This window comes from Haliotis cracherodii, unplaced genomic scaffold (assembly GCF_022045235.1).
Source record: "Haliotis cracherodii isolate W230 unplaced genomic scaffold, xgHalCrac1.p SCAF_19, whole genome shotgun sequence".
NCBI lineage: Eukaryota > Metazoa > Mollusca > Gastropoda > Lepetellida > Haliotidae > Haliotis > Haliotis cracherodii.
Genome location: NW_027266274.1, coordinates 13916588 through 13932332, shown reverse-complemented (window position 1 = coordinate 13932332; position 15745 = coordinate 13916588). Strand labels below are relative to the sequence as shown.

The following is a 15745-nucleotide window of genomic DNA, read 5'->3' as shown; positions in this document are numbered from 1 at the left end:
CGCAAGGTCGGTCTGACGTGACCCGTAATGGGATGTCCTCAGATCTTTGTTTAGCTGTAGTGAGAACTAAGATCTGATTTTAATGAGATTGAGGCGAGGTGAAATGGGGTTCAACGTCGTGTCTAAGATTATTGCACTTATATTTTGTTGCATGGTCCCTTTTTGGTCTTGTGGGAATGAAAGTATATTTCTTGCTGTAAAAATATTGTAAATACATTAAATACGCACATATGGAAATTCACCGTTCTGATAATACTTATTTTGTTACAAGTGTATAATGAACTGTTACAGTGTAAAATTAAGTTACAGAGCAACAAATATTTCATCATTTTGGTGTTATTACAAAATATATATTTTTGAAACATTTATGAATTAAAAAGTACTCAAAATAAAGAGCTAAAAGAATGAACTAAACTCGGTGATAAATCTTGTATGATATATTGCACATTGCCTTTACTCTAGAAAATATCACCAACAAGAAAATGTAATGCACATCGTTTCTATGACGACAGTGATGACACGGGGATGATGTACACAGGGACGGCTTCCTGAGGATGTTGACTTCTCCCTGAGTGGTACAGACTCGGTGAGTGCACCAACCTGGTCCACACTGGCCCCGCCCCAAACAGGATGTCAGAAATGTCGCAGTTAAAAATCCGGGGACCAACAGTGAACATTAGTCGTTCTTTAGCAGTGTTGTGAACAGTGCTGTCTCCACGCCAGTTCCGATGCATATTCCTGAAACATGAAAGTGAAGTTTTTATATTAACCATTGGGTAACTTTTATAAGTGAACTGTGTGTTCAGATTGAAAAAAAAAAAAATTAAAAAAAAGATTTACAAACTGGAATATTTTACAAAAAGGGGCATGAATAGTTTTATCAGAAACTCGTCACTATGTGCTGTAGGATTCAAGGTTACAAATACAACAATCAGCATTGTCGCGACAACAATGAAGACAACAGATACAACCACAAGAGGACAGCCATTATACCCCTGCAACAGTAAATACTTGTCGTGAATCAATATATTAATCTTGTTGCCATGGAAACTCAAACAAATATTCGTTTGAAAAATCCCAAACCATCAAAAGACACCAGTTCTCTGCTGGACCTGTATAGACCCATCTTCCCGAGGCAAAAAACTCAACTGACTTTTAAAAGTCCAGTTTCCACCCTTGCCGAACTAGGCTGGAATTCCTGGGCTCGATCAGTAGCCCGAAAAGTGGCTATTAAGGGTTATGTTCTTCTGAGCCTCTCCTATGGACCAATCCGATTCCATCACATGCATTTGTTTGCAAAAAATGGCGGCGCCCAGTCAAGACGATCTGATCGATCATCAAGATCTATATTGTGATAAAACGGGTTTTACATCGCAAGGTACATCAAATCAAGCGAGCGCCTTGATTAAAAACATGAAAAGGTTTAGAAAATATCTGTTGACGAGTTGCTGGTGCACATGCTTTGCAAATACTGCAATTGACTGAAATCTGCACATTAGTTTACAAACCAGATTTCGTTTTCGTTGTTCGATTTTGATTTGACTATGCATAGACTCGTTAGTCCAGCCAAAATGTAACTCCATAATACCCGCCTAGTTAGGCAAGGTTGGAAACTGGACTTTATAGTCAATTAACTCTCTTGCCTCGGGAAGATGATATAGACCTGACAGTGGCCTTGTTAATACTCCCTGCAAAATGTGTTCTGGGGGGGGAAATATGAGGGCAACGAATACAACAATGAGGGCACAGTGAAGGGGGTGGGGGTGGAGAGTTCAGTCCTTGCTGTACAGACCGATTGTGATGAACAGAGCCGTGAGGTTGATGCACAGCTCCTTGTCTTTGGCAGGGAAGCGGTCGCTGTGGAGCAGGATGTAGAAGATGTTGACGTAGGAGGCCCCGCCCAACAACCCAACATACACCATGAACGCTGGCAACACCGCCACTGGCAGGAACTTGTACTGTTAAAGTGAACAAATAAGTGTACCATTGCTGCAGTCTACGGGATTTGTGTCGTGAGTGTCTACTTTCACCATGTAGATGTTCATTTGTTTCTTTGTTTGTTGTTTGTTGTTTAATGCCGCATTCAGCAATATTCCAGTTATATGACGGCGATCTGTAAATAATCGAGTCTGGACCAGACAATACTGTGATTGACATCATGAGCATCGATCTACGCAATTGGGATACGATGACATGCATCAACCAAGTCAAAGAGACTGACCACCCGATCCCGTTAGTCCCCCCTTATTATCCATACAACATTCTTCATGGAAAATTCTAACAGAGACATGATGGCAAAAATAAAAATTCCAAAATGGCTGCCAAATCAGCCATGTCTAAAACCTTTAGAGTCTGAACTGCTTGGATCATCCATACAAAGTTTCCACTTGTTTCACAAAGTATGTAAAAAATGTAATTGTTTGACAGACAGACAAAAGACAGTGTGCCGCGATATGACTTCTGTTAAGGGGAACACATGTTCTAAAAACGCCTGGAAACAGTTTATGTATTATGGTTATACAGTTGGATCATGAGACAGACTTACGTGCACATCAAATATCCAGATGATCATGTTGATGAATTGTAAGCCTGATAGTACTTCCACCCTTTGTATCTGCACCAGCTGTACGGACGACCTCGACACAAACACACCGGCCTGCAAACACAACATTATTATTGCTTCTAGCACAAAGCAAGGTCGACCTCGGCACAAACACACCGGCCTGCAAACACAACATTATCGCTGCTTATAGCACAAAGCAAGGTCGACCTTGGCACAAACACACCGGCCTGCAAACACAACATTATCGCTGCTTATAGCACAAAGCAAGGTCGACCTCGGCACAAACACACCGGCCTGCAAACACAACATTATCGCTGCTTATAGCACAAAGCAAGGTCGACCTCGGCACAAACACACCGGCCTGCAAACACAACATTATCGCTGCTTATAGCACAAAGCAACGTCGACCTCGGCACAAACACACCGGCCTGCAAACACAACATTATCGCTGCTTATAGCACAAAGCAAGGTCGACCTCGGCACAAACACACCGGCCTGCAAACACAACATTATCGCTGCTTATAGCACAAAGCAAGGTCGACCTCGGCACAAACACACCGGCCTGCAAACACAACATTATCGCTGCTTATAGCACAAAGCAAGGTCGACCTCGGCACAAACACACCGGCCTGCAAACACAACATTATCGCTGCTTCTTATATACTCACCGCCAAAAGAAACGAGAACCATGGAAACATATAGAGAAGTGTGTACGTCAAGAAGAGATGGTTCCAATGTGTACCACTTAATGACAAAACAAACAGTCAAGTGTCACCACAGAGTGACTTTTTTTCTTATCACAATATGGTTTCCTAACTTTACACACTAATCCTGCAGGGGGAATGGGTGGCCCAGTCGTCTAAGGCGCCGCGATTCTGGAATCACCTGGAATACTGTTAAAAGCAGCGCTAAACCAAACTCACTCACTCACTCACTAATCCTGCACAAGACAAATGGTGCATGTTGTGTCATGGATCTATGACGTCACATGTGATGCGTTCATGAGCATCGTTTCACATAACATAGCAGTATGCTCATTTGTGCATTGAACCAATCTAATGTCTCTTGATTATAAGCAGTTCTTCATATATTAACCATATTAATATGGTATTTGCGTTTCTTTTGGCGGTGAGTACATAAAGTAAGGTTGAGCTGGACACAAACACATCAGCCTTCAACACAACCCTCCTAGCCTACACTGACGATCCATTTTCTGCATGTGAAATTCATTGCACGATCTGATTTCTGCGAAGCATGTGGAGTTTATACGAATTGTTCATGTAACATGAACCGAAACAATGTTTTTTTGTTTTTTTTATTATCTCTCCTCATCAGCAAATTCGACCCCGGCCTTCAACACATTATTATTGCTTCTAGCACAAAGCAAGGTCTACCTTGACACAAGCACAACGGCCTTCAACACAACATTATCATTTCTTCCAACACAAAGCAAGGTCGACCTTGACACAAACACACTGGCCTTCAACACAACATTATTATTGCTTCTAGCACAAAGCAAGGTCTACCTCGACACAAACACATCGGCCTTAAACACAACATTATTATTTCTTCCAACACAAAGCAAGGTCGACCTTGACACAAACACACTGGCCTTCAACACAACATTATTATTGCTTCTAGCACAAAGCAAGGTCGACCTCGACACAAACACATCGGCCTTCGACACAACATTATTGTTGCTTCCAACACAAAACAAGGTCGACCTCGACACAAACACATCGGCCTTCAACACAACATTATTATTGCTTCTAGCAAAAAGCAAGGTCGACCTCGACACAAACACATCGGCCTTCAACACAACATTATTATTGCTTTCAACACAAAGCAAGGTCGATCTCGACACAAACACATCGGCCTTCAACACAACATTATTATTGCTTCTAGCACAAAGCAAGGTCGACCTCGACACAAACACATCAGCCTTCAACACAACATTATTATTGCTTCTAGCACAAAGCAAGGTCTACCTCCACACAAACATACAAGCCTGCATCTATGCTCCTCACACAAAGTGAGGTCAATACACGGGGTTATCAAAATGTAGCAACATCCCGCCCCACAACAACCCAGAGCTCACAGTTTGAGCTCCTTATCATAACATCCTTGCTGTGCCACTGCAGATTATGGGTAGGTGGAAGTCTGGGGGATCCCCACCTGATAACAGAGCTGGAGCGCAGCATACAGCTCAGGACAACCCACGTGGTATTCGGACTTGGGCCGGACCTTGGCGGCGCATCCCCTGGCGACGTACTCGAACACATACACAGCTGCCAACTGAAGTAGAGATGGACAGAGAAGCTCACCATGAACTCAAAACTTCATTCCAACTAAATAAAGTATTTCCCAATTCTCCAAATTAATATCCTTAACAAAATCGTATATTGAAATTACATTTCTTTGTGGGAAGAAAATTGTAATCATAAACTCAAATATGCAAGGCTAATAAAAATAATATTTTTGGTTCTCAGGCACCGCCCACATGATAATAAATCCGTCGCACATTTCATTTTTATTTTCCTTTGCAAAAAAATAAAAATCTTTATACTTAAAAAGAATGTGATCCAGTTACTTCCCTTTACATGCACATTGCTTTACTGCGCTTCTCATCTTATGGCCATGGCAGCAACAGGAGTCTGTATGCTTGTTTATGTAGGGAGAACCTTTCCCAGGTTGATGGCACACAACTGTTTATTTAGTTAATTTCTAGATTGAACAGGCAAAAAAAACACCCCAAAACAACATTGCCCACCCACACTATATTTCAAAAGTCATTTCCTGAGAACCAATTCTTTTATTTTTCTAAGCCCATTTTGTCAAGCTACATAACAAAATTCCTTCAGTTCAAAAATGTTCTGTAACTTAGTGACAAATACCTTGCACTAAGGACATGTATTCTCCAGAGGATGCCTATAGCTATCATATGTGAGCATTGTCCCGCACAGTGCATACATTAAACACTGAGGACAGTGTTCTGTCTCCATGCTACATGTGGGATAAAGCACGTCCGAGGGTTTTAATGATACTGAAAACCAACATCTGCGGATAAGTATCACAAAAAAACAAGGGGAAGTGTTTTATCTAACTTATTAACCGAAACAAGAAACTTAAAACAACATTTACCGGGGTATCAACATTTTTTTGTTTCAAACATACTTTCCATGAACCTTAGGAAACAGGCGTAAAATATCTGTTGCTGGCGTACAGTACTTGAAAAAGACATACTTAAAAGCACTGTAATTTATCAGCGCCTCTGTAGCCTAGTGGTACACTCACTATGAAGGATGTGTGTTCGATCCTCGGGAATATAAAGAAAACATTTGTCATCAGATTTTACATTTCATTACATTTTGTTTCAAATGCAAAATAAATTTCAGAAAGAAAAATTGCTATGTCACAACCTAATCAGAAGTTGTATCAATAACATCCACGGGACATTATATAAAATACCGGGGACATTACAACGTCCCTGTTTACGAGATTTAACCCGACTGGAGAACAATAGGTTGACGTTCCTGGAGGTTTCTAAATGCAGTAGGTAGCATGTTGCGTTTCAGAAAGATAGCTACAACCACACTGAGAGCTTCCAGTGGAACGTACCGTACACCATGGTTGCAGCACCATGCTAAATGTCCCACCTTTGGGACCATGATAAACCACTTAATGATACAGGCAAAGTCATCATCAATGAATGATTTGCAAATATAACTCAAACCTCGTCTGTCTAAACCATGGAAACTTTCTCCAGCGAAATCAGTAATGAAAATCAATGGTCCCTGATGAACAAGCCATTTTGATTTTCTCACACAGCAGTGCAAAGCACCTTCTCTCAGTCACTTCATCCTACAGCACTTCCAACTGCGAAGTGTCGTTAAGAAAAGGTTGTCGGTGCTTTACATGCCGAGCCGATACAATGTCCCCGTGCTCTCACTTAATTATGGCACCTGTTTCCCGAGAGCTTACATTGCCTGCCATCCAGCTGACCAGCTTCAAGCATCTCCAGATACGTCTCAGGGGAGTCTCCTCCAGGACGGGAGGGTCACACCTCTCAGTCTCCCCCTCAGATTCTGTCATACATAAACACTTTAAATCAGGTTACTGTTGCAATCTCATTAAAATCAGATCTTAGTTCTCGCTATCGCTAAACAAAGATCTGAGGACATCCCATTAAGGGTCATGTCAAAACGACCTTTCATCCAACCAATCAAAGCGTCGCTTACCAGATCATGAAAGTGACAGTCGGAGAGTGTTTTCTAATCATGCAGCCTCGAAATATTTAACAGAGGGTATACCGAACGAAATTTACGGGTTTTATGATTATATCCATACAATCTAGGCCATCTATAAGCCATTCCAGAATATTCTTCTTATCAGTTTTAATTTTTTTAATCGAGAATACGTCAAAATATGTTTCGAAGCGTAGTCGCCAGTTTGAAACTAGTGTCGTAAAGCTCGAGAAAGCTGCCTTCTGATTGGCTAATATCGATTTCTTGTCGGTAATTTCAATGTTTGGTCAAAATTTGCGAAAGGTCGTTCTGACGTGACCCGTAATGGGATGTCCTCAGATCTTTGTTGAGCGGTAGCAAAACTAAGATCTTATTATAATGAGATTGATCACTGCATTGCATCCGTGTTGCGATCTTAGCGCTAAGGTGATCGTAACTCCCATACCTTAACATAGACTTACAACAGTCGTAGTGCTAAGGTTGTTTTGTACAACTGAATCCTGTATATTTTTTCATTTCTTCATCTTTTCCATATGTGAAAGTAACCCTGACCAACTTGTTGTCTCCTGTATCTTGATGTTATGGCTAAAAACATCCCTGAGGCAAGAAATGACTCTGGTCTTTCATATCCAACATTACAAGAACATCAAATATGTATACCTATTCTCATGAAGTACAAATATATATTCATCTTCCATTCTGTAGGAGTAATTTGAGTAAGTGAGTGAGTGAGTGAGTGAGAGGGATTCTGGGTCAGAACAGGGGACCAGCAGCCTATGCTGGTCTCCCCATGGGAATTCTGGGTTAGGATAGGGCCCCAGCACCCTGTGCTGGTCTTCCAATGGGGATTCTGGGTTAGGATAGGGCCCTAGCACACTATGCTGGTCTTCCAATGGGGATTCTGGGTTAGGATAGGGCCCCACCAACCTATGCTGGTCTCCCCATCGGAATTCTGGATTAGAATAGGGCCCCACGAGCCTATGCTGGTCTCTTTGTCTGAGGGTGCTGTATACTGATGGAAATGAATAAGGAAACACTTAGTTTTAGACTCAGTAAAAAGCCTTGTCTACCAAATACCCGTTGGAAACAATGCACAAAAAGACATCTCAACATTTGATTCTGAAAAGATGAATTTGCATGTGCGCCATTTCAAATGTACCGACAGTAAACCTTCTTTCCCTGCAGTTTTCACTGTTCCCTTATTAGATTTGACCAGTATATTATCGGAGTTAACTCATGTTACCTGTCTGAGAGTGTTGTATTATCAGAGTTAACTCATGTTACCTGTCTGAGAGTGTTGTATTATAGGAGTTAACTCATGTTATCTGTCTGAGGGTGTTGTATTATAGGAGTTAACTCATGTTACCTGTCTCAGAGTGTTGTATTATCGGAGTCTTCTCATGTTACCTGTCTCAGAGTGTTGTATTATCGGAGTTAACTCATGTTACCTGTCTTAGAGTGTTGTATTATCGGAGTCTTCTCATGTTACCTGTCTGAGAGTGTTGTATTATCGGAGTTAACTCATGTTACCTGTCTTAGAGTGTTGTATTATCGGAGTCTTCTCATGTTACCTGTCTGAGAGTGTTGTATTATCGGAGTTAACTCATGTTACCTGTCTCAGAGTGTTGTATTATTGGAGTCTTCTCATCTACTGTCTCGTGTTCCGGTTCACTGACAGACAGAGTTGATGCCGGGCTTGTCGGAACTCGGACAATGACGAAGTAGGCCACCCAGTAGATCAACACGACCTGTGTCGTCAGGAGGAACGCATACCTGGAACATAACAGTCACAGAACACTATAACCACACGTCCCAAAAAAGAGTATTTTCACATCTACATTCATGCACATTTTGTTCATATCACATGATTACCAAGTCATCATGTGACTCTCGACGTATTGTTGCACTCAATCAGGGAAAGTTTTAACTTGTTTTTTATTGATGGGAATGAGTTTGAGACAACCGGGAAATCAATATATCCAAGAAAACAGTTTGACTGAACTTTATAACTTTTGAGTTCAGAAGTGGAGTATGAACAACTTGACTCTATCTGTTGACTGGCCTCTGTTATACAAGAAGGGATGTGAGAGCTACTTACTTTGTGAGAGTGTGCAGCTTGCTGGTCTTGTCGCTGCCATTGCCCACAGTACAGCCTACAATAACAGGACAGCAGGGTAACATTACATTATGTGTCTAGCCGTGCTGTTCAATAATCATCAAATTCCTTGTAAACTGTTGTTACCGGTAATAAGCATTCACTCACTCTCCCCACACTAACCAAATATGACTCCCACACTAACCAAATATGACTCCCACACTTACCAAATATGACTCCCACACTTACCAAATATGACTCCCACACTAACCAAATATGACTCCCCACACTAACCAAATATGACTCCCCACACTAACCAAATATGTCTCCCACACCAACCAAATATGACTCCCACACCAACCAAATATGACTCCCACACTAACCAAATATGACTCCCCACACTAACCAAATATGACTCCCCACACTAACCAAATATGTCTCCCACACCAACCAAATATGACTCCCACACCAACCAAATATGACTCCCACACTAACCAAATATGACTCCTCCCCACACTAACCAAATATGACTCCCCACACTAACCAAATATGACTCCCACCCTTACCAAATATGACTCCCACACTTACCAAATATGACTCCCACACTAACCAAATATGACTCCCCACACTAACCAAATATGACTCCCCACACTAACCAAATATGTCTCCCACACCAACCAAATATGACTCCCACACCAACCAAATATGACTCCCACACCAACCAAATATGACTCCCACACTTACCAAATATGACTCCCACACTAACCAAATATGACTCCCCACACTAACCAAATATGACTCCTCCCCACACTAACCAAATATGACTCCCCACACTAACCAAATATGACTCAAACACTAACCAAATATGACTCCCCACACTAACCAAATATGACTCCCACACTAACCAAATATGACTCCCACACTTACCAAATATGACTCCCACACTTATCAAATATGACTCCCACATTTACCAAATATGACTCCCCACACCAACCAAATATGACTCCCAAACTTACCAAATATGACTCCCACACTAACCAAATATGACTCCCACACTAACCAAATATGACTCCCATACCAACCAAATATGACTCCCACACTAACCAAATATGACTCCCACACCAACCAAATACGACTCCCAACACTAACCAAATATGTTTCCCCATACTTACCAAAAACGACTTCCACACTAACCAAATATGACTCCCACACTAACCAAATATGACTCCCACACTTACCAAATATGACTCCCACACTAACCAAATATGACTCCCCACACTAACCAAATATGACTCCCCACACTAACCAAATATGTCTCCCACACCAACCAAATATGACTCCCACACCAACCAAATATGACTCCCACACTAACCAAATATGACTCCCCACACTAACCAAATATGACTCCCACACTTACCAAATATGACTCCCACACTAACCAAATATGACTCCCCACACTAACCAAATATGACTCCCCACACTAACCAAATATGTCTCCCACACCAACCAAATATGACTCCAACACCAACCAAATATGACTCCCACACCAACCAAATATGACTCCCACACTAACCAAATATGACTCCTCCCCACACTAACCAAATGTGACTCCCCACACTAACCAAATATGACTCCCACCCTTACCAAATATGACTCCCACACTAACCAAATATGACTCCCCACACTAACCAAATATGACTCCCCACACTAACCAAATATGTCTCCCACACCAACCAAATATGACTCCCACACCAACCAAATATGACTCCCAAACTTACCAAATATGACTCCCACACTAACCAAATATGACTCCCACACTAACCAAATATGACTCCCATACCAACCAAATATGACTCCCACACTAACCAAATATGACTCCCACACTTACCAAATACGACTCCCAACAGTAACCAAATATGTTTCCCCATACTTACCAAATACGACTTCCACACTAACCAAATATGACTCCCCACACTAACCAAATATGACTCCCACACTTACCAAATATGACTCCCACACTAACCAAATATGACTCCCCACACTAACTAAATATGACTCCCCACACTAACCAAATATGTCTCCCACACCAACCAAATATGACTCCCACACCAACCAAATATGACTCCCACACTAACCAAATATGACTCCCCACACTAACCAAATATGACTCCCACACTTACCAAATATGACTCCCCACACTAACCAAATATGACTCCCCACACTAACCAAATATGACTCCCCACACTAACCAAATATGTCTCCCACACCAACCAAATATGACTCCCACACCAACCAAATATGACTCCCACACCAACCAAATATGACTCCCACACTAACCAAATATGACTCCTCCCCACACTAACCAAATGTGACTCCCCACACTAACCAAATATGACTCCCACCCTTACCAAATATGACTCCCACACTAACCAAATATGACTCCCCACACTAACCAAATATGACTCCCCACACTAACCAAATATGTCTCCCACACCAACCAAATATGACTCCCACACCAACCAAATATGACTCCCACACCAACCAAATATGACTCCCACACTTACCAAATATGACTCCCACACCAACCAAATATGACTCCCCACACTAACCAAATATGACTCCTCCCCACACTAACCAAATATGACTCCCCACACTAACCAAATATGACTCCCACGCTAACCAAATATGACTCCCACACTTACCAAATATGACTCCCACACTTACCAAATATGACTCCCACATTTACCAAATATGACTCCCCACACCAACCAAATATGACTCCCACACTTACCAAATATGACTCCCACACTAACCAAATATGACTCCCACACTAACCAAATATGACTCCCATACCAACCAAATATGACTCCCCACACTAACCAAATATGACTCCCCACACTAACCAAATATGTCTCCCACACCAACCAAATATGACTCCCACACCAACCAAATATGACTCCCACACCAACCAAATATGACTCCCACACTTACCAAATATGACTCCCACACCAACCAAATATGACTCCCCACACTAACCAAATATGACTCCTCCCCACACTAACCAAATATGACTCCCCACACTAACCAAATATGACTCCCACGCTAACCAAATATGACTCCCACACTTACCAAATATGACTCCCACACTTACCAAATATGACTCCCACATTTACCAAATATGACTCCCCACACCAACCAAATATGACTCCCACACTTACCAAATATGACTCCCACACTAACCAAATATGACTCCCACACTAACCAAATATGACTCCCATACCAACCAAATATGACTCCCACACTAACCAAATATGACTCCCACACTTACCAAATACGACTCCCAACACTAACCAAATATGTTTCCCCATACTTACCAAATACGACTTCCACACTCACCAAATATGATGTACACAGAAGACCCCAGGAGACCAGCCATGCCTGTGCCGCTGGACCAGGCGTTGATGAGTTTGCTGGGAAACTGAGACAGGAAGCCCAGGGTCACACTGCAACACACACCACACAACAAAAATATTTTCACATTAATACAAACCTTCAGACATTCTGGTTCTACGGATAGAGGTAATGCAATGCTTGTTTGGTGCTTCGCGCTGGCATCAGCATTATTCAAGCGACATGACAGCAGTCTATAGGTTGGTTGTTGGTTTGTTGTTTAACGCCACACTCAGCAATATTCCAGCTGTATGACGGCAGTCTGTAAATAATCGAGTCTGGATCAGACAATCCAGTGATGAATATCATGAGCATCAATCCACGCAATTGAGATACGATGACATGCATCAACCAAGTCAGCGAGCCTGACCACCCGATCCCCAGTCTGTAGGTAGTCACGTCTGGGCCAGACAAACCAGTGACTGATGATGTCAGTGAGCCACACTGTCTTGGTACGAGCGAGTCACTGCGTGTGACCACCCCATCCATGTGGTCACCTCTTACAACCAGAACAGGTTGCTGGGGTCCAAATTTCACCGGGAATCCAAACAGTGAGAGTCGACCATGACATGGGAGCACTCTATACCTTTTCCTATTTAATGTCCAACTCAACAAGCTTTCTTAATATCAACTCTTTTAACTCTTTTCATTAAGTGACTTTCACTTTGTGTGAGTTCATTGGAGTATGAACCTTCATAGAGTGAGGACCTAACTGTATGAACATGGGAGCTTGCAATGATGTTCATACAATGAACATGGGAGCTAGCGATGATGTTCATACAATGAACATGGGAGCTTGCGATGATGTTCATACAATGAACAAGGGAGCGTGCGATGATGTTCATACAATGAACAAGGGAGCGTGCGATGATGTTCATACAATGAACATGGGAGCTTGCGATGATGTTCATACAATGAACAAGGGAGCTAGCGATGATGTTCATACAATGAACATGGGAGCTTGCGATGATGTTCATACAATGAACAAGGGAGCTTGCGATGATGTTCATACAATGAACAAGGGAGCTTGCGATGATGTTCATACAATGAACATGGGAGCTAGCGATGATGTTCATACAATGAACAAGGGAGCGTGCGATGATGTTCATACAATGAACATGGGAGCTAGCGATGATGTTCATACAATGAACATGGGAGCTAGCGATGATGTTCATACAATGAACATGGGAGCTTGCGATGATGTTCATACAATGAACAAGGGAGCTTGCGATGATGTTCATACAATGAACAAGGGAGCTTGCGATGATGTTCATACAATGAACAAGGGAGCTTGCGATGATGTTCATACAATGAACATGGGAGCTAGCGATGATGTTCATACAATGAACATGGGAGCTTGCGATGATGTTCATACAATGAACAAGGGAGCTTGCGATGATGTTCATACAATGAACAAGGGAGCTTGCGATGATGTTCATACAATGAACAAGGGAGCTAGCGATGATGTTCATACAATGAACAAGGGAGCTTGCGATGATGTTCATACAATGAACAAGGGAGCTTGCGATGATGTTCATACAATGAACAAGGGAGCTTGCGATGATGTTCATACAATGAACAAGGGAGCTTGCGATGATGTTCATACAATGAACAAGGGAGCTTGCGATGATGTTCATACAATGAACAAGGGAGCTTGCGATGATGTTCATACAATGAACAAGGGAGCTTGCGATGCTGTTCATACAATGAACAAGGGAGCTTGCGATGATGTTCATACAATGAACAAGGGAGCTTGCGATGATGTTCATACAATGAACAAGGGAGCTTGCGATGATGTTCATACAATGAACATGGGAGCTTGCGATGATGTTCATACAATGAACAAGGGAGCTTGCGATGATGTTCATACAATGAACATGGGAGCTAGCGATGATGTTCATACAATGAACATGGGAGCTAGCGATGATGTTCATACAATGAACATGGGAGCTTGCGATGATGTTCATACAATGAACAAGGGAGCTTGCGATGATGTTCATACAATGAACAAGGGAGCTTGCGATGATGTTCATACAATGAACAAGGGAGCTAGCGATGATGTTCATACAATGAACATGGGAGCTTGCGATGATGTTCATACAATGAACAAGGGAGCTTGCGATGATGTTCATACAATGAACAAGGGAGCTTGCGATGCTGTTCATACAATGAACAAGGGAGCTTGCGATGATGTTCATACAATGAACAAGGGAGCTTGCGATGATGTTCATACAATGAACATGGGAGCTAGCGATGATGTTCATACAATGAACAAGGGAGCTTTCGATGATGTTCATACAATGAACAAGGGAGCTTGCGATGATGTTCATACAATGAACAAGGGAGCTTGCGATGATGTTCATACAATGAACATGGGAGCTAGCGATGATGTTCATACAATGAACAAGGGAGCTTGCGATGATGTTCATACAATGAACATGGGAGCTTGCGATGATGTTCATACAATGAACAAGGGAGCTTGCGATGCTGTTCATACAATGAACATGGGAGCTAGCGATGATGTTCATACAATGAACAAGGGAGCTTGCGATGCTGTTCATACAATGAACAAGGGAGCTTGCGATGATGTTCATACAATGTTTGGCCCTCAGTCTATGAAGGTTCATTCCAATAAACTCACACAAAGAGAAAACCAATTCATATCATTTTTTATATCACTATTTTTTTACCTCAAAGGATGAAGATCTATACACAGTTTTCTCTAGTATGTGTGATTTCTTGTTTACACTGACAGCCATACAACAACCAGCTGTATCGCAGAATGACGTAGTTCCTCAAAAGCAGAGGTGACATGAGCGTAAGCAGAGGTGACGTGAGCGTGTATATACTCACAGTGACATCTTTTGTAGTTTGTTTACAAGAAATATATTCAATTAATATCATCATGAGATAAGAAATAACTGTTAAGAACTACCACGGTAAGTCGGTCGCAATGACAGCGCGTCTTAATACATTTACATCAAGCACACGAAGCCAAAATGGCCGACACAATAAATGTGATGGGAGAGATTTCCGAAGTTGTGGTGATTATTAGTCATCTTTGTTGGCCAATCATTGAAAGGTGACTGCAAAAATGTGTCAAATACATACTAAGGTAAATTCATAAATAGAAAGACTGTCTCTGTCAGTCTCGACACTGCTTGAGCCGACACTGCACTAGGTTGGATGTGAATATTTTTGTTTTTTTTCACTAGGATGGGTTGAACTGAAGATATCCTTGAACAGGCATGCAATCACACTCTCTGACTAATCCGTTGTATGCTAAAATAGTCTGACTAATCAGAAACAACGCTTCTGTATTGATACACGCCAGGGAATTCCAGAAGTTTCCCAAGAAATATGGAAATCGACCGTCCGTATTTATGTCATTTC

The 15745-nt window shown here is 41.9% G+C and overlaps 1 protein-coding gene across 1 annotated transcript in view; it reads right to left on the bottom strand.

The window, feature by feature from the left end:
• Positions 1–455: 455 nt before the first annotated feature.
• Positions 456–15745, bottom strand: part of LOC139467130 (battenin-like) — a 28316-nt gene continuing 13026 nt past the window's right edge. Inside the window, exons 7-14 of the mRNA XM_071248847.1 lie at positions 12299–12405; positions 8906–8960; positions 8420–8580; positions 6545–6648; positions 4739–4858; positions 2546–2656; positions 1793–1958; positions 456–738 (exon numbers count right to left, since the gene is read on the bottom strand). Coding sequence (XP_071104948.1) covers positions 677–738; positions 1793–1958; positions 2546–2656; positions 4739–4858; positions 6545–6648; positions 8420–8580; positions 8906–8960; positions 12299–12405 — 886 coding nt within the window. The 3' untranslated portion in view covers positions 456–676. The remainder of the gene's footprint in view (positions 739–1792; positions 1959–2545; positions 2657–4738; positions 4859–6544; positions 6649–8419; positions 8581–8905; positions 8961–12298; positions 12406–15745) is intronic.